This window comes from Pelecanus crispus, chromosome 30, assembly GCF_030463565.1.
Source record: "Pelecanus crispus isolate bPelCri1 chromosome 30, bPelCri1.pri, whole genome shotgun sequence".
Classification (NCBI taxonomy): Eukaryota; Metazoa; Chordata; class Aves; order Pelecaniformes; family Pelecanidae; genus Pelecanus; species Pelecanus crispus.
In genome coordinates, this window is record NC_134672.1 from 810261 (window position 1) to 827333 (window position 17073).

The 17073-nt window shown below is 71.0% G+C and overlaps 4 protein-coding genes across 4 annotated transcripts; 1 reads left to right on the top strand and 3 right to left on the bottom strand.

Moving 5' to 3' along the window:
• Positions 1-611: 611 nt before the first annotated feature.
• IRF2BP1 (interferon regulatory factor 2 binding protein 1) lies at positions 612-1730 on the bottom strand. Its single transcript, XM_075725408.1, has one exon. The coding sequence runs from the start codon at positions 1728-1730 to the stop codon at positions 612-614; it is 1119 nt and encodes a 372-aa protein (XP_075581523.1).
• Positions 1731-5206: 3476 nt separating this feature from the next.
• CCDC61 (coiled-coil domain containing 61) lies at positions 5207-7774 on the top strand. The gene is made up of 14 exons (XM_075725403.1): positions 5207-5354; positions 5443-5525; positions 5625-5782; positions 5865-6017; positions 6118-6157; positions 6263-6304; positions 6385-6467; positions 6556-6701; positions 6793-6871; positions 6980-7044; positions 7141-7219; positions 7325-7388; positions 7521-7587; positions 7677-7774. Exons 1-14 carry the CDS (start codon positions 5207-5209, stop codon positions 7772-7774), a joined length of 1305 nt encoding a protein of 434 aa, XP_075581518.1.
• A 2371-nt stretch (positions 7775-10145) lies between these two features.
• Positions 10146-10925, bottom strand: BLOC1S3 (biogenesis of lysosomal organelles complex 1 subunit 3). Its single transcript, XM_075725404.1, has 2 exons — positions 10913-10925; positions 10146-10643 (listed from the first exon to the last, which is right to left on the bottom strand). The coding sequence occupies exon 2, from the start codon at positions 10638-10640 to the stop codon at positions 10146-10148; it is 495 nt and encodes a 164-aa protein (XP_075581519.1). The 5' UTR covers positions 10641-10643; positions 10913-10925.
• Positions 10926-11871: 946 nt separating this feature from the next.
• On the bottom strand, positions 11872-16228 carry LOC142596322 (galectin-9C-like). The gene is given in 8 exon segments (XM_075725405.1): positions 11872-12060; positions 12659-12827; positions 13232-13323; positions 14375-14491; positions 14953-15148; positions 15637-15725; positions 15728-15768; positions 16195-16228. Coding segments are annotated over 8 exon segments (927 nt in total).
• Between the last annotated feature and the right edge of the window lie 845 nt (positions 16229-17073).

Below are 17073 nucleotides of genomic sequence, written 5' to 3' on the forward strand. Positions count from 1 at the left end.
CTTCACCGCCGCCCGCGCGCTCAGCGGCCTCCGCGCGCCCTTGCGCAAGCGCAGCCCCGCCCCACGGTCTGGGGGCGTGGCCCCCACCGGCCCCGCCCCCGAGGCGCGCACGGGCACTGCACGCATGCGCGAGGAGCCGGGACCCCCCCCCCCCATTGCCTTCCAGCCCCCCCAAGAACCTCCCCAATTGCCCCCTGCACCCCCGAGTGCTCCTCCACCCGCCACAGTCACCCCCCCCACCCCTCCCAAACTGCCCCACAGGCCCCCAATCCCCCCTCAGCCCCCCCAATTCCCCCCTTGCCCTGCCACCCCTCCCAAATTGCCCCCCAGGCCCTCCCAATTCCCTCCCAGCCCCCCACCTGCCCCCCCAATCCCCCCCACTTGCCCCTAAGAACCAGCCAGCCCACCTTTAAAAAAAAAAAAAAAAAAATTGCTTTATTGACCCCAAAGCCCCCCCCCAATCCCCCCCAGGGGCAGGCACTTATGTGTGTGTGTGTGTGCGCGCGCGCACGCGCATCCCTTCCCCTGGCATGGGGCAGGGCCGTGTTTATGATAGGGCCCCCCAAAAACAAGGCCTGGGTGGGGGGCAAACTGAGGCACGGCGGGGGCCCTCAGGGGTCGCGCTCCCGCTTGACACGGACATCGCCCGCCAAGATGGCGGCGATCTCGCCCTGCATGAAGGCCCAGGGGAGGCCGGAGCCGGCCAGGGTGCAGCGGCCGCCGCTGGGGCAGTGCACCTCCCCGCTGGCACCCCGCGCCCGGATGGCGCGACGGGCACACGGGAAGCAGAACCGGTGAGCCGGCACTGCGGGGCACTGCACGAAGTGGGCATCCTCCAACCGCCGCCGGCACAGCCCGCAGCGCAGCGGCAGCGAGGCCGAATCCTCCACCGGACGCCGAAGGGCGGGCGGTTCCTCGGGATAAACTTCCCCCAAGGGGTGTTGCCGGTACAGTCGCGGTTCGCCTGGCTCCGGCGAAGCTTTGCGGCGGCGACGCGGCGGCGGGGGCTGCTGCGGCAAGGCTTCAGGCGCCGGCGGGTGGCGGAAGAAGCGGACAGCTTCAGTGAAGAGTTCGCCCAGCAGACGCCAGTCGCCGCTGCCCTGACACTTCTCGTACTCCAGGTATTTGTAGCCGGAGGAAATGGCTTTGCCGGGCGCCCGCAGGCAGTCCTGGAACATCCGCTTCGCCAGGCCCAGCACGCCGGCGTAGACGCTGCCGGAGCCACAGGGATATTCAGCAAAGAGCTTCAGCTCAAACTCAAAGCCGGGCCGGGGCGCGGCGTCGAAGGCGAAGACTCGTCCCACCAGCGCATGATCCTTACGGAAGCGGACATTGAAGGGAGCGCAGCCAGTGAGGGCGGCGAGGCGTTCCCGCACTGCCGGCGGCTTTCCCGGCCAGTCCTCGGCACGGCCGCGCATGGCTTCGCTCAGCTCCGCCAAGCACTCGGCGCTGCCCGGGCGGCACGGCACTGGCACCGGCACCGGCGGGGGGCCGCAGCGCTCAGCTGCCGTCGCCTCCTCGGAGTGGCTCGGCGCCGGCGTGGCATGGCAGAGCTGCGTTTCGGCGTGGCTGTGCCGGAGGCGTCGGGCGGCCTCCAGCAGCGGTTCGATGCGGTCGGCGCCCTCGAAGTTGACGCAGCCGCGGCAGACAGCCTCGCTGAAGTCCCACACCACGGCCCAAGGCGTCTTGGGCAGCTCACACAGGTAGCACCACTGCCGCCGCCACGACATGGCGGGGACCGCCGGGACCCCTCCTCGCCGCAGCCCCCTCCCAGAGCCTCTCCCTTCAGCGGGGGCTCCTCCGCCGGACCCCGGGCGGGGCCCTCTGGGCAGAGCCCCCTCAGAGGGCCCCCTCGGGGGGTTCCTCCTCACAGAGCCCCCTCAGCAGAGCCCCCTCGGGGGGCCCCCCCCAGCAGAGCCCCCCTAAAGGGCCCCCCCTCACAGAGTCCCCTCAGAGAGCCCCCCCAAAGGGCCCCCCTTCAGCAAAGACCCCCCAAAGGGTCCCCTCGGGGGTCCCCCCAAAGGGCCCCCCTCACAGAGTCCCCTCAGAAGGCCCCCCCCAACCCAGCCCCCCGAAAGATCCCCCCCAACTCCATACCGGCCGCGCGCGCCTTAAAGGGGCCGCGGGAGCGCGGCGGGGAGGGGCAGTGCGCCTGCGCGGGGCGGGGCGGAGGCGCGAGGGTGAGCGCGCGTGCGCGTGGGGCTGAGGACGGGGGGGCCCAGTGCGCGTGCGCGGGCGCAGGTGGGCGGTGACGCGTAGGGGGCGTGGCCGCCGTGTCCGTGCGGCCAGAACTACAGCCCCGCCCTCCCTCGGCCACGCCCCCTCTGGCCCCGCCCCGCCCTCCCTCGGCCCCGCCCCCTCCGGCCCCGCCCCGCCCGGGGGTCCAGCACCCAGCGCTCCCACAGCGGCGGTGAGGACCTCGGGACCCCCGGGACCCCCCCCACCTGGGTCCTACCACGGGTTGGGGGCCGAGGGGGGGAGGGAGGTCTCGGGGATCCCCCTGGGTGCGGTGGGAGGGGGGGTGATGCTGGGGCGGGGAGGGTTTGGGGGTCCGGGGTGTGGGGGTCTCCATGGGGCTGGGGCCCCCCGCCCCCCCCCAGAAGCTCCGGAGGGGTTTTACCAGCAGCCACTTGGCCACCGGTGCCGCCTTGGGCACCTTGGCCACCTTGGTGGTGGCGGCAGCCAGTGCCAACTCCGTGGTGGCTACCAACCTCTTGGCTTCCTACGCGGACGCTGCGGTTGCCGGCCTGGCGGCGCCCACCGTTGCCTTGGGTTCGTTGACCACCGCCTGCGGTTACTCAGTCCCGGCAGCCAGCACCACTGCTCCCTTGGTGGCCACCGGTTTGGTTTTGGAAGAGAAGCTGGTTGAGGGCAACCGGGAGCCGGTGGAGGTCGCGGTGCCGGAGATTGTGGTGGGCACCATCCTGGGCGAGGGGGGAAGGACCAGGGGTGCCAGGACCTGACGGGCACCCGGACCCACATCTCCAAGGGTGACCTCACCCGCGGCGCCCGCAACCGCAAAGTCACCGTCTCGGGTCCCCCAGCTGCCACCCAGGCCGCCCAGTATCTCCTCAGCCAACGTGTCACCCACGAGCAGGGTGTGAGGGCCACCAGCCTGCCCAGAGCAGCTAGGGCTGGTCATCCCATGACTGGGGTGGCCCGCAGGCATGGAGCATCTCCAAACGTCCCGTGGGTGGCCAGCAGCCATGGCGTTGGCACCCAGGCTGTCCCATGGGCACGGTGGCATCTCCGAATGTACTTTGGGTGGGCACCCAGGCTGTCCCATGGGCACAGCGGCTCCCCCGTTTGTGCAAGTGCCAAATTCCCTTGAGCAGCTCTTGGGGGGGGGTGGCTCTGTCATGATATATGGTGCATGTGTGTGCTTGTCATGATAAATCCTTTGCTCCCGGGAGCCCCCCAATGCCTCAGTGTTTCCATGTCGCGACATCTATTGCGATGCCCTCCCCCTTTGTGATAGCTCCTTCCTGGGGGCACTCCCTGTATCGCAATGCCCTGTTCTCCGGGACATCCCCCCCTCTATTGCGATACACCCCTCCTTGTCACGATAGCCCTTATAGACACCCAAGGACTCTGGCCCCACCCAGCGCTGCCCCACCTCGGGGTCTCCCCTCCCCCAACACCAGCCATGCGGAGGGGGACACCAGTCATGGCCACGGGGACAGCAGGGGTGGCCACGACACCCAGGGTGCCACCGGGGACGGGCACAGGGGGACTGGAGAAGCCCCTGGTCCCCAAGGTGCCACCAAGGGTGCTCATGGTGCCACCAGCGAGGACACAGTCCCCAGGGTGCCACTGGCAGCAGAGCTGAGCCCCACGGGCACGGCCCTGCCCAAGAAGGGCTGCTGGGAGCCCCCGGCAGTTTGGGGGTGCGCTGGGGCAGGGTGGGTTGTATTTGCCCCCACCCCATTTTGGGGGTGGGCTGCCCCCCCCCCAACGTTCCAGGGGGGGTCGAGGCCTTGGGGCTGCCCCCTCCCCCCACCTTTGCAGGGGGCTATTTTGCAATTTGCAGGGGACACCCCCAAATATCGGGGAGCTGGGGGGGTGGGGAGGTCCTGTCCCTAATTAAACTGGTCGGAGGTTCCGTCGCCCCCTCCTCGCCTATGCCCCTCCCCCCGCCCCAGGGGTCCCCCCTGTTCTGTGTCGTCCCCCCGTGTTCTCCCCTTCCGTGCCCCCGCAGGCGTGCATGGGGCGGGGCGCTGCAGTTACCAATGGAAAGGGGCGGGGCGCTGCAGTTATCAATGGAAAGGGGCGGGGGCACGCCGTTATGAATGGAAAGGGGCGGGGCCTCCCCAGCGCTGAGGTCGAACTCGCGGCTCCTTCCCAGCAGGGGGCGCCACAGGCGCGGGTCGCCCCCTGGTGTCTCGGCGTAATGATTGACAGCCGCAGCAACCAATGGCTCGGCGGGAGGCGGGCTCCTCCTGACAGCCAATAGGAGCGGGAGGCTGGAGGGCAGCAGGGGGTGCGCGAAGCGGCTAACGGCCGCCCGGAGGGAGGCGGGGCGGGAGCTGACAGGCGGCGGCAGAAGCCAATGAGACGACGGGGCGAGGCGTGGCCGGCCAATGGGGCGGGGGCAGGGCTGCGGGGGGCGGGGCTCCGGCTGAGGCGGCGGAGCAGCGCGGCGGGCGGTGAGTGACCGGGCCGGGGTCCCTCGGGCTGTCCCCGGGGCCGCGGCCCTCCCCCGGCCCGCTGACCGTCCGGGGGGGCTCTCCGGCCGCCGGCAGCCCCCCCAGGCCGGGCTTCCCCCGGTATCTGCCGCCTAAACAGCCCCCGCGGGCCCGGGCCCCCCCGGTCCCCCCGGAACAGCCCCCGGGCCCTCCCGGTGCCCCTCAGAACAGCCCCCCCCAAAGCCCTGGGCTCCCCCCGCTCCCCCAGGCAGCCCCCCCGAAAGCCCTGGGCTCCCCTAAGCAGCTCCCCCAGTGCCCTGGGGTCCCCTCCGGTTGACCCCCCCCCAGTGCCTTGGCCTCCCCTCCTGCTCCCCCCATCGCTGTCCCACCCAAAATCTGCGCCCCCGCACGCCCAGCAGTTCCACTCCCCCCACGCACCCCAGAATCCACCCTGACCCCCCTGCCCCGAGCTGCTTGGACCTGGGTCCCCTTTCACAGGGGTGCCCCCCCTCCCCATCTCCTGGGGGTGCCCCCCTGCCACCCAAGGGTGCCCCCACCCCCTCAAATCCCCCCCCAGCGCCATGGGGGAGCCGCGGTACCTGCAGGCCGACTACGCCTTCCGGCACGGGGCGCACACTGTCCGGCTGACCCTCGCCCGCGCGGCGCTGGAGGTGGAGGTGGAGGCCCCCCTCACCGCTGACCAGTGGAGGGGGGAGTTCGACGCTGCCTGTGAGTCCCCCCCGGGGGGAGGGGGCTGAGGGGACCACCCCCGAACGCTGACTGACCCAAGCCCCCCACCCCCACGTCTTTCTGGCAGTCATCGAGGACCTGACCCACAAAACAGGGAATTTCAAGCAGTTTGGCGTTTTCTGCAGCATGCTGGAGTCGGCGCTGACACAGGTGAAGCCGGCCGCTGCTCCCCCCTTCCCCCAGTGGCGTTTTGGGACGGGGGGGGGTTCCCACCGAGTCCCCCTCCCCCCCCGTTTTTCCCCTTCACAGAGCAGCGAGTCCGTCAGTCTGGAGCTCCTCAGCTACGCCGACCTGGAGACCCTGCGCAGCCAGAAAGTGGGGGCGATTGCCCGTCCCCCACCTTCCGCCGCTTCCCCCCTCAGCGCCAAGCGCTACCTCATCCTCGTCTACTCCGTTGAGTTCGACAGGTGACACGGGGACAGCGGGCGGGGGGACGCGGTCAAGGGGACACCACCGTCACCCCCCTTTGTGTCCTGCCCCACCCCCCAGGATCCACTACCCGCTGCCGCTGCCCTATGCGGGGAGGCCAGATCCTGCCGCGCTGCGCAGACTGGTGCGGGAGCTGAGGGAGGAGCTGGCGCAACTCCGGGCCCGGCGTGGGGAGGATCACCGAGACGCCGAGATCCGGCACCTGCGGGACGAGTGAGTGGCACCGGTGTCACCGGGAAGGCTTCAGGGGACCCCCGCCTCGCTGTCAGAGCCGGACCCCCCCCAAACCATCCCCCCTGTCACCTCCCGCCAGGCTGCAACGGGCGCTGGAGGAGAAGGGGGCGGCGGAGGCGGCGCTGCGGGCGCTGCGGCGAGAGCCAGGTGGCGGGACGACGGCGGAGGCGACAACGGCGCTGCGGCGAGTGGCGCGGCGGCTGGAGGATGAGCTGCTGCGGGAGAAAAACCGGCACCAGCGTGAGCGCCGGCAGCTGGCCGCTGAGGTGGGCTGCCGGTGGCGGTTGGGGGGCTGCCGGTGGTTGGGGGGCTGCTGGCGGCACAGTGAACTGTCCCCGCCTCGCAGCTGGCGGAGGCGCACGCGGCAGAGCGGAGTTTGCAGCTGCGGGTGAAGAGCCTGATGGCGGAGCTGGCGTCCTGCAAGAGGGGGTGAGGCTGGGGTTGGGGGTCCCGGGGAGCCCCCCCAGGAGCGTGGGGCGTCCCCCCGACCCCCCTCATGGTGCTGGTCCCCTCACAGCCGCCGGATGCCCGCCGGCTCGGCCCCCTGCCCCCAGGAGCGACGCTCCCCGGCCGGTGCCCAGCCGCCATCGTCACGCTCGGCATCCCGGGAGAGCCGCGGTGGCAGCCAGGGCCGCCCCCCGCTGCGGTCCCCTTCGCCTGCAGGTTGGGGACATTTGGGGACACGCGCATGGCGGGGGGGGAACACGCGCAGTTTTCCCCTTCCCACCCTCACCCCCCCACCCCGCCCCGGCAGGCCCCCGCCCGCCGCGCTTCGACCCCACCGCCTTTGTCAGGGCCCGGCAGCGCCGGCAGAAGGAGGCCGAGCTCAAAAAGTAAGTGGTGACGCCAGGGTTGTCACTGTCACCGTCCCCTCCCTCCCCTGGCACTCGGAGTGGCCCCCCCGCCCCCCCACCCCTCATCACTGTCTCCCTTGGGTGCAGTCAGCGGCACAGGGCGGCTTTCGGCAGTGCTAGCCCGGCGAGGAGCCATGGGCGCAGCTCCTCGGGTGAGTGGGGGGCACCGGGGAGGGGTGGGGGGCACCTGCTGGGTGCTGGGGCTCCTTCCCCGAGCTCCCCCCACCCCATTTCTCCCCCCTCCACAGCTGAAACTTTCCGGAGCCGACGCTTGGCGCTGAGCTCTGGCAGTGAAACCGATGAACGCTCTGAGCCCCCACCCCCCAGGTAACCGCCAGGGGGGCCAGGGTGGGGGGCAGGACAGCTGGGTCCCCCCCGGGCACCCCAAGCCCTCCCCCGGGCACCCCTTAACCCGCTCCCTGCCCCGGGCAGGGGCAGGAGGGCCACCCGCACCCGGAGACCCCTGAGCGCCTCGTCCTGCAATGGCCCCAGCACAGTGAGTGGCTGCCCAGAAGCCTGGGACCCCCCCCCAGCGCCCCCCTCTCTTTTTGGGGGTCCCCCTGCACCCCCAAAGCGGGGTGACCGCAGCAGGGGATGCACAGGGACCACCCCCTCCCTCCACCCCCAGGCCCCTCGCCTGGCTGCCGGCCACAAGCCGCCGGCGGGCAGCGCTGCCGCCAAGTGCCCCGGGAAAGGTGAGCCCCCCCACCTTGCATTTTCGGGGTGCCCCCCGACCCCAACTCAGGCCTTTTTTATCCCATTTTCCCCTGCCTGCCCCCCCCAGAGAACCGCTCCGAGGAGCCCTCGGCTGAGCTGGCCGAGATCGACGCCCGGCTGCAGGCGCTGCAGGAGTACATGGCCAGGCTGGAGACCCGCACGTGACACCCCCCCCCCCCCCAGGGGACCCCCACCCCTCCCTGTGTCCCCAGGGGGTGATAGCGCTGGGATGGGGGCGAGTGTTCCCCCCCCCCCCCCCATAAACCCTTGTGTGGCCCCAGGGCGGGTCCTGCTCCTTGCGGGGGGGGGCCTGTGGCCCCCCCATTGTCGCTGTCCCCCCCCCCCCCAGTGTCCTGTGGCTGGGGACACGCCGGGGGGGGGCACCAGGGACATCGCTGGGGCCGTGGGGGACGCAGGACATGGCCCGGGCGACCCCAGTCCTGTCGCCTGGCCCAGCGCTGAGCTCAAAGGGCCACCTGGGAGCCCCCAAACCCAGGGACACCCGGGGGGCACCACCCCTGGGGACACCCCCTCCGCCCCCGGAGCAGGGCCATGACCCATGGCTGGAACCAGGACTGGGACCGGGATCAGGACCAGGACCAATGTGATGACTGTGGCCAGGGCCAGGACGAGGGCTGGAATCAGGACCAGGACCATGTGCAGGACCAGAACCAGGAGCAGGACCGGGACCAGGGCTGGAATCAGGACTGGGACCATGTCCAGGACCACATCCAGAACAAGGCCACATCCACACGCAGGTGGCCGGCCCGGGAGGGCCGTGCCTGCGCAGGAAGGGCTCGGCGCCTGTTGCGGAAGGCAGAGCCCGGCTCGAGCAGCGGCTCATGCACAGCCTCGGGGGCAAGGCCCGGCAGAGCCTTGGGCAGCATCAGCCAGGCACGCTGCCGGCGCTGAGCTCCCCAAAACCAGGGCAAAGCAGAAAGCGAAGGTGGCCGCAGGCTTAGCAGCAGCTGTACCTGCTCAGACAAGAGAAGGAATGTCCCATCCCACCCAGAGGCAAAGGATCCAATAAAGGCCAAGGAGACCCCAGACCCAAATATTGCTATGGGACCGAACTGTCGCATGAGGGGAGGGGAACCTAAATGGCGAGGGTGTAATCACCCGGGGATGTCTTTGTTCAGGGTCCCGCTCTGGAGGCACCCAGCCCGCGCTGTCGTTTCCCGCTGTACCATGGAAAAAAAATCCTGGCGTGCATCACATCAAAGGCGCTGCCTCAGGGACACCGAGGGTCGAGCCTGAGGGGACAGAACGTGCCCGAGAGCGCGTGGGGAGCGGAAAGGGGCACCTGGCAGCTCGGCGGAGCTGCCGCTGCAAAGGGGCTCTGCTCCAAGCAGTTCCAAGTCTCGGGTGGGGTGCGTGCGACTGCCCAAATTGGGGGGGGATGCTCGGGCAGCGGCCGCTCCTTCGAGGCACTGGGGCTGTGCCGCTGCTCGGGGCCAGGAGCTGGGGCCCAGACCAGGCCCAGACCCACAACCAGGCGCCAGCAGCAGCGGCTCACCTGGAAGGGCTGCCCGCGCAGGAAGGGCATGGCACCCTCCGTGTGCCGCTCCTCGGGGCCCCAGCACCCGCGCTGTTGGGTGTTGCGCACCAGCACGGCCTCGCGCAGGCGGGGGTTGACGTGCAGCACCACGTCCCCTGAGCTGCTGCTGCACAGGTTGGCGTGGAACCTGCGACCGGGGGCACCTGTCTGGCACCGGCACCCAGCCCTGGACCCCCCAGCACACTGACATCCTGAGCCCCCCCAGGCACCCCTTAACCCGCTCCCTGCCCCGGGCAGGGGCAGGAGGGCCACCCGCACCCAGAGACCCCTGAGCGCCTCGTCCTGCAATGGCCCCAGCACGGTGAGCGGCCGCCCAGAAGCCTGGGACCCCCCCAGTGCCCCCCTCTCTGTTTGGGGGTCCCCCTGCACCCCCAAAGTGGGGTGACCGCAGCAGGGGATGCACCGGGACCACCCCCTCCCTCCACTCCCAGGCCCCTTGCCTGGCTGCCGGCCACAAGCCGCCGGCGGGCAGCGCTGCCGCCAAGCGCCCCAGGAAAGGTGAGCCCCCCCACCTTGCATTTTCGGGGTGCCCCCCGACCCCAACTCAGGCCTTTTTTATCCCATTTTCCCCTGCCCCCCCCCGAGAACCACTCCGAGGAGCCCTCGGCTGAGCTGGCCGAGATCGACGCCCGGCTGCAGGCGCTGCAGAAGCATGTGGCCAGGCTGGGGACCCACACGTGCCACCGTCAGGGCTTTATTCCGTCCCACATCACGCAAAATGGTGGCATTTGGGGACAACGGTGGCTGGAGCCAGCCTGGGGCCACAGTTCGGCGATGGCAGCAGCCGGCTATGACGTCACCAGAGCACAGAAGTCCTGGGGGGCTGGCGCGCGGTCTCTGCGCCGAAACCACTGTTTGATGCCACTGTGGCGATGCTGGTGATGATGCCAGGGTGGTGTGGAGGTCGGTCTTCGGGGCCAGCTCGGGGTGCTGCAACCACGCTGCTGCCGTCGCTTACCGGCGGCCGCCACCACTCGCTCAGTGCGCCGGCAAGGGCCCGCGGATGTCGGGCAGGAGGCGGCAGGCGGTGACGATGTCGATGGTGGCGGCCACGGCGTGCAGGTCGCGGCGAGCCAGGCGCAGGCAGTGGGCAGCGGTGGCGGCGGCCGCCTGCGCCCGGCCCAGGGCCCCCCCCAGACCCCCCAGGTGCCGCGCGGCGCTGCCGTAGCTCTGCCGTAGGGCGCTGCCCACCGCCCCCCGCAGCCGCCCCGAGCCCTCCCGCAGCCGCTGCTGCAGCAGCGAGGGGGGTTCCCGGCCGCCCCCCCAAACCGTCGCTGGCTCCTCCGTCGGCACCGGGGGGGTCTTCGGTCTCTCCTCCTCCTCCTCCTCCTCCTCCTCGGTCTCGGAGGCTTCGCCCGGCACCTTCAGCCCGGCCGCGGGGGTCCCCCCGGCCGCCCCCCCCGGCACCTCCGGCTCCGAGTCGCTCTCGGAGGCTTCGCCCGGCACCACCCTGGGGGGGCGGGGGGCGGCCATGGCCTGGGGGCGGGGGGGGTCAGCGGCAGCACCCCCTGTGGCCCTAAACGGGGGCGGGGGGCTGCGGGCTTGGCCCGGGGGTCCTGCGGGGTATCTGCCCCTCCCTCCCGCCGTGCTCAGACCCCCCCCCCCGCGACCCCCCAGCCCCACGGGGATCCCCAGGGCCCCCCCGCAGCCCCACGGGGATCCCCATTTCCCCAAGGGCGCCCCCCAGCCCCACGGGGCCCCCCACCCCCTCCCGGGGACCCCCCGGCCCCCCGGGGATCTCTCACCTCCTGCCCAACGCCGCCGCGGGTCACATGACGGGCGGCCCGCACGAGCGCCGCGTCACGTGTTCACGGGCGGCCGCTACCCGGAAGTGCCCTCACACGGCATGGCGGGCCGGGCGCCGCCGGCGGAGTGCGCATGCGCGGGGCGGGGGGGGTGCGCTCCGCCCCCTGGCGGTGAGAGGGGGAACGCTGCGGCGAGGGGCACCGCGGGCACCGGGGGCACTGGGGGGGACTGGGAAGGGACTGGGGGCACTGGGGTGATGGGGGCACTGGGGTGATGGGGACACCGGGGGCACTGGGGGCACTGGGGGGGACTGGGAGGGGACTGGGGGCACTGGGGTGATGGGGACACTGGGGGGCACTGGGGTGATGGGGACACCGGGGGCACTGGGGGGGGACTGGGAGGGGACTGGGGGCACTGGGGTGATGGAGGCACTGGGGGCGCTGGGGGCACTGGGGTGATGGGGGCACTGGGAGGGGACTGGAGGCACTGGGGTGATGGGGACACCGGGGGCACTAGGGGGGACTGGGGTGATGGGGACACTGGGAGGGACTGGGGGCACTTGGGTGATGGGGGCACTGGGGGCACTGGGAGGGGAGTGGGTTGACAGGAGCACTGGGGGTCCCTGGTGTCCCCAACCCCCAGGACCCCCCGTGTGCTGCCGGAGGCCCCAATGTCCCCCTCCTGCCCCAGGGCCACGGGTCCATGGCAAGCACTGGCCACTGCTTTAATGGGGACAGCGGGGACCCAGGGGGACAGGCCTGGGGTGGCCCTTGCCCAGAGACATCCCTGGCCCTGGCCCCACCATTGTCCCCACCCCATCCTTGTCCCCATCCCCACCCTCATCCCTGTCCCCGAGCCCAGTGCCGATGGCAGGTGGCCGGTGGCCGATGGCAGGTGGCTGGTGGCCAATGGCGCTGGCAGGTGGTGGATGGCACTGGCGCGTGTCCCCGGGGCTGACTCAGCACTTGACGCAGGCGAGGGTGACGTCCCCGGCCACCTCCAGCCGGTCGATGGTGGCAGGGGGCACCCGGTGGGCGTAGTCGCAGATGTGGCGCCCGTTCACCCACAGGGCGAAGGCGTGGCTCAGTGGCTGGATCTCCAGCTGGGTGGCCCCGGTGTCAGCGCGGGGGACAGGGACCCACCAACCCTGGGGACAACCCGGGGACGCCCACCCTGGGGACGCCCACCCTGGAGACACCCCCTGGGGACACCCACCCTGGGGACACCCACCCTGGGGACACCCCCTGGGGACACCCACCCTGGGGACGCCCACCCTGGGGACATGCCACACCCTTCAAACCCCACCCCCAGGGACCCCCCCCTGGGGACACCCACCCCAGGGACACCCATCCCAGGGGCACCCATCCCGGGGATGCCCACCGTGGGGACACCCACCCTGGGCCAGGGCCATGACCCAGGACCAGGGCTGGGACCAGGACCAGGATCGGGACCAGAAGTGGGACCAGGATCAGGACAGGGACTGGGACCTCAACCAGTATTGGGGCTAGGGCTGGGGCCAGGACCAGGGCTGAGACCAGGACCAGGACCAGGACCAGGACCAGGGCTGGGACCAGGACCAGGACCAGGACCAGGACCAGGACCAGGGCTGGGAAGAGGACTGGGGCCAGGACCAGGACCATGTCCAGGACCAGGACCAAGACCAAGACCCAGACCAGAACCGGGACTACAACCAGGACCACGTCCAGGCCCAGACCCACAACCAGGCGCCAGCAGCAGCGGCTCACCTGGAAGGGCTGCCCGCGCAGGAAGGGCATGGCACCCTCCGTGTGCCGCTCCTCGGGGCCCCAGCACCCGCGCTGTTGGGTGTTGCGCACCAGCACGGCCTCGCGCAGGCGGGGGTTGACGTGCAGCACCACGTCCCCTGAGCTGCTGCTGCACAGGTTGGCGTGGAACCTGCGACCGGGGGCACCCGTCTGGCACCGGCACCCAGCCCTGGACCCCCCAGCACCCAGTCCTGGCCACCCCCCAGCACCCAGCACCAGCCCTGGGCTCCTAGGCACCCCGAATCCCCCAGAACCCTGACCCCCCCAGCACCCTGACCCCCCAGCACCCTGAACCCCCCTGCAGCACCCTGCCTCCCCGCAGCAGCCTCCTGACCCCTCCCAGCACCCTGACCCCCAGGCAGCACACTGACCCTCCCTCTGCAGCACCCTGACACCCCAGCGTCCCCCAGTCTCCGCAGCAGCACCTTAACCCCCCAGCACCCTGACCTCCCCTCCGCAGCACCCTGAGCCCCCCCAGCACCCCCCAGCCCCCCCAGCAGCACCCTCACCCCCCAGCACCCCCAGCCCCCTGACCTGTTGGCGTTGGCGTGGACGGTGCCCACGATGGTGATGGGCTGGATCAGGCCCAAGGGACCCTTGCTCAGCACCATGTGGAACGGGACCCCCTGCGGGGACACCCGTCAGGCCTCAGGCACCCCCCACACCCGCTGTCACCCACCACCACCCACCGTCACCCCACGCTCACCGGGCTGCTGATGGTCACCGGCGTGTGGGTCTGTGGGGAGAGGAGAGTGGGTGCTGGGGGGGGGGGTCCACTGAGTCACCCCTGTCACCCATGGGTGCCCCCAGCCAAGCCTGCTGGGTGCTGAGCACCATGGGCTTGCTGGGAGAGCCAGGGTGCTCTGCGGGCCCGTGCACCCATGCAGCCACCCACGGGCGCTCACGGGCGCCTGTGTACCCATGTGCACCCAAACACCCACAGACCCCCGTGTGCCCCCCCCAGCACCACACATGGGCTGACCCCAGCGTGCCCCACCACCCCCACCCCCGGGTGCCCCCGCCCCGGCACCCTGACCCCCCCCACTCACAGGGGTTGTGGTGGGTGGCAGCGCCAGCACCCCAAGACCTGCAGCCGCGTGCTGGGGAGCAGAGGGACATGGAGCTGGGGATGGGGCCACTGTGGCTCGGGGACGTCATCCATGGCTGTCACCCCACCCCCCGGCATGTCGCTGACCCCCCTAGATGTCCCCAACCCCCCATGGATGTCCCCAACCTCCCGTGGTCCCCACCCCACCCCACCCCCAGGGTCCCTGTCCCCATGGATGTCTCCAACCCCCCACGGACATTCCCAACACCCCATGGATGTCACCAAGCCTTGGATGTCCCCAACCCCCCATGGATGTCCCCAACCTCCTGGGGTCCCTACCCCCCCAGAGGTCTTTGTCCCCATGGATGTACCCAGCCACCCACAGATGTCCCCAACTCTTGGATGGCCCCAACTCCTGGATGGCCCCAAGCCCTGGATGGCCCCAACTCTTGGATGTCCCCAACTCTTGGATGGCCCCACCTCTTGGATGACCCCAAGCCCTGGATGGCCCCAGTTGCCTCAGATGTCTCCTGGGAGGCCTCTGTCCCTCACCCCTGGATGTCCCCAGACCCCTTGAGGCCCCCAAGCCCTGGGTGACCCCACCCCCGGGGTGGGGCTGGGGTGCTCACAGGGCCGGTGAAGCTGATGCAGGTGAGGGTGACGTCACCGGTGACCTCGAGGGCCTGGACGCTGGAGAGGGGCAGGCGGTGCAGGAACTCCAGCGCGTGCTGCCCGTTCACCGCCACCTGCGGGGACCATGGGGTGACACCCCAGAGCATGGCTGCCCCTGCCATGGGGTCTGAGCACCCACAGTGGGGGCTGAGCACCCATAGCTGGAGTCTGAGCACCCACAGCAGCATCTGAGCACCCACAGCAGGGACTGTGCACCCATAGCTGGAGTCTGAGCACCCATAGCTGGAGTCTGAGCACCCACAGCAGCATCTGAGCACCCATAGCAGGGACTGTGCACCCATAGCTGGACTCTGAGCACCCATAGCTGGAGTCTGAGCACCCACAGCAGGGACTGTGCACCCATAGTGAGGTCTGAGCACCAACAGCAGGGTCTGAGCACCCATAGTGGGCTCTGAGCACCCATAGCAGGGACTGTGCACCCATAGCTGGAGTCTGAGCACCCATAGCAGGTTCTGAGCACCCACAGCGGGGTCTGAGCACCCCCAGCAGGGTCCGAGCACCCCCGGGGTCCCACCTGGTAGCCGTGCTCCTGGGCGCTGATGAGGAGCTCGAGGGTGCCGCCGGGGTGCAGGCCGCGGGGGGTGCAGGCCTGCTCGGGCCCCCAGAGCCCGCCCAGGCGCGCGGTGCAGCCCAGCACCGTGCCTGGCGAGAAGCGGGGGTGCAGCCGCAGGGCCACGTCCCCCCCCACGCAGAGCAGGGCCACTGAGAACCTGCCGGGCCAGCACCCATGGGTGGGGGGCACCCAACACCCCCCAGCCCGGGGGGGGCACCCCCTGCACCCCCACACCCAACAAGGAGGGGGCACCCCCAGCCCTCCGGCTTGGGGACACCCCCAGCCCCTCACCCCCCCAGTTTGGGGACAACCCCAGCACCCCCAGTTTGGGGGCACCCCCAGCCTCCCAACACCCTCAACCCCCCCAATTTGGGGACAACCCCAGCACCCCCGGCTTGGTGACTGCCCCCCCCCCCGCAGCCTGGGGACACCCCCACCCCCCAGTGTGGGGACACCCCCAGCCCCTCCAGTTCACCCCCACCCCGTGCCCTCCCCCACCTGCCCCCACCCACCCTTTGCCCTTCCCCGTGGCACCCGGCCAGCTTGGGGGGTGGCAGCTGGCGGGGGGAGCACCGGGGGGCACCGCGGGGCACTGGGGGGCACTGGGGAGCACCGGGAGCACCGGGGGTACCGGGGGGCACCCACCTTTTCGCGTTGGGCCGGACGTGTCCCTGGATTATCACCATCCTCCCCGCACTCAGCCCCCCGAAAATGTACCCCAGGAAGGGGACGCTCTGGGGGGGGACAGGAGGGGGGACACACACCCAGACGTCACTGCTGCACCCCCCCCCCACCCCACCCCATACGGCTCCCCTGGCCCCCTATGGCCCCCCGGCCCCACACAGCACCCCCCACTCTATAGAGCCCCCTTCCCCTTAGCCCCATATCACCCCTCCAGCCTCATACGGCCACCCCCAGCCCCATAGGGTGCCCCCAGCCCCATAGGATCCCCCCTGGCCCCATAGGATCCCCCCTGGCCCCATCGGATCCCACCCCAGCCCCATAGGATACCCCTGGCCCCATAGGATCCCCCCCGGCCCCATAGGATCCCCCTGGCCCCATAGGGTACCTCTGTACCCATAGGGTCCCCCCTGTACCTATCGGGTCCCCCTTGGTCCCATATGGCTCCCCTGGCCCCACATAGCTCCTCTGGTCCCATGTGCCCTGCCTGGCCCCGGCCCTATAGACCCCATAGGGCCCCACTCACCGGGTTGATGATGGGGAGCTGGGGGTCCATGGTTGTCCCTCGGTGCGGGGTCCCTGGGTGTGGGGTCCCTGGGCAGCGGGTCCTGGGGTGCGGGGTCCCTGGGCAGGGGGTCCCTGGGCAGCAGGTCCCTGGGTGTGGGGTCCCCGGGTGGTGGGTCCCTGGGTGCGGGGTCCCTGGGTGCGGGGTCCCTGGGCAGCGGGTCCCTGGGTGCAGGGTCCCTGCGCGGTGGGTCCCTGGGCGGTGATGCCTGGGCGGTGGGTGCCTGGGTGCTGGTGATCCCTCGGGGCCAGGATCCTGCTGGTGGGCGCGGCCCCTCCCCAGTGACCTCTGTCCTCCCCCACCCTTACTTTCATTTCCCCAGGGTGGCACCTGCGCAGAGGGCGGCACCGGCACCCTTGTCCCCATGTCCTCATGGGCACCTGCCGGGACCCCCACACCCATGCGCCCCACATCCCCCCCATGGGGCCAGGGGGTCCCGGGTGGTGCTGTCCAAGGGGCACAGGGTCAGCCAGGACTGGGGACACCAGTGACCGTGGAACATCCTCTACTGGGGATACTGGGGACCTGTGCCCCTGGGCGGTGCTGGGACAGGGGGACGCTGGCCACCCCCTCCCGGTGACGCACGCGGCTGCTCAGCCCTTTCCAGGGGGCCGAGGCCACCGTGAGGAGATGCCACCGCTGCTACCAGCCCCCGCGCAGGATGCGGCCCGGCCTGTTACAGCCCTGTGCTCCCTGTGTCCCCTTGTCCCCATGTCCATCTGTCCCCACATCCTCCATGTCCCCTGTGTCCCCCTCTCCCCACATCCCCCAAGTTCCCTGTGCCCTCCATGTCCATGTGTCCCCTGCATCCCCCAAAGCCCTGCATCCTTGTCCCC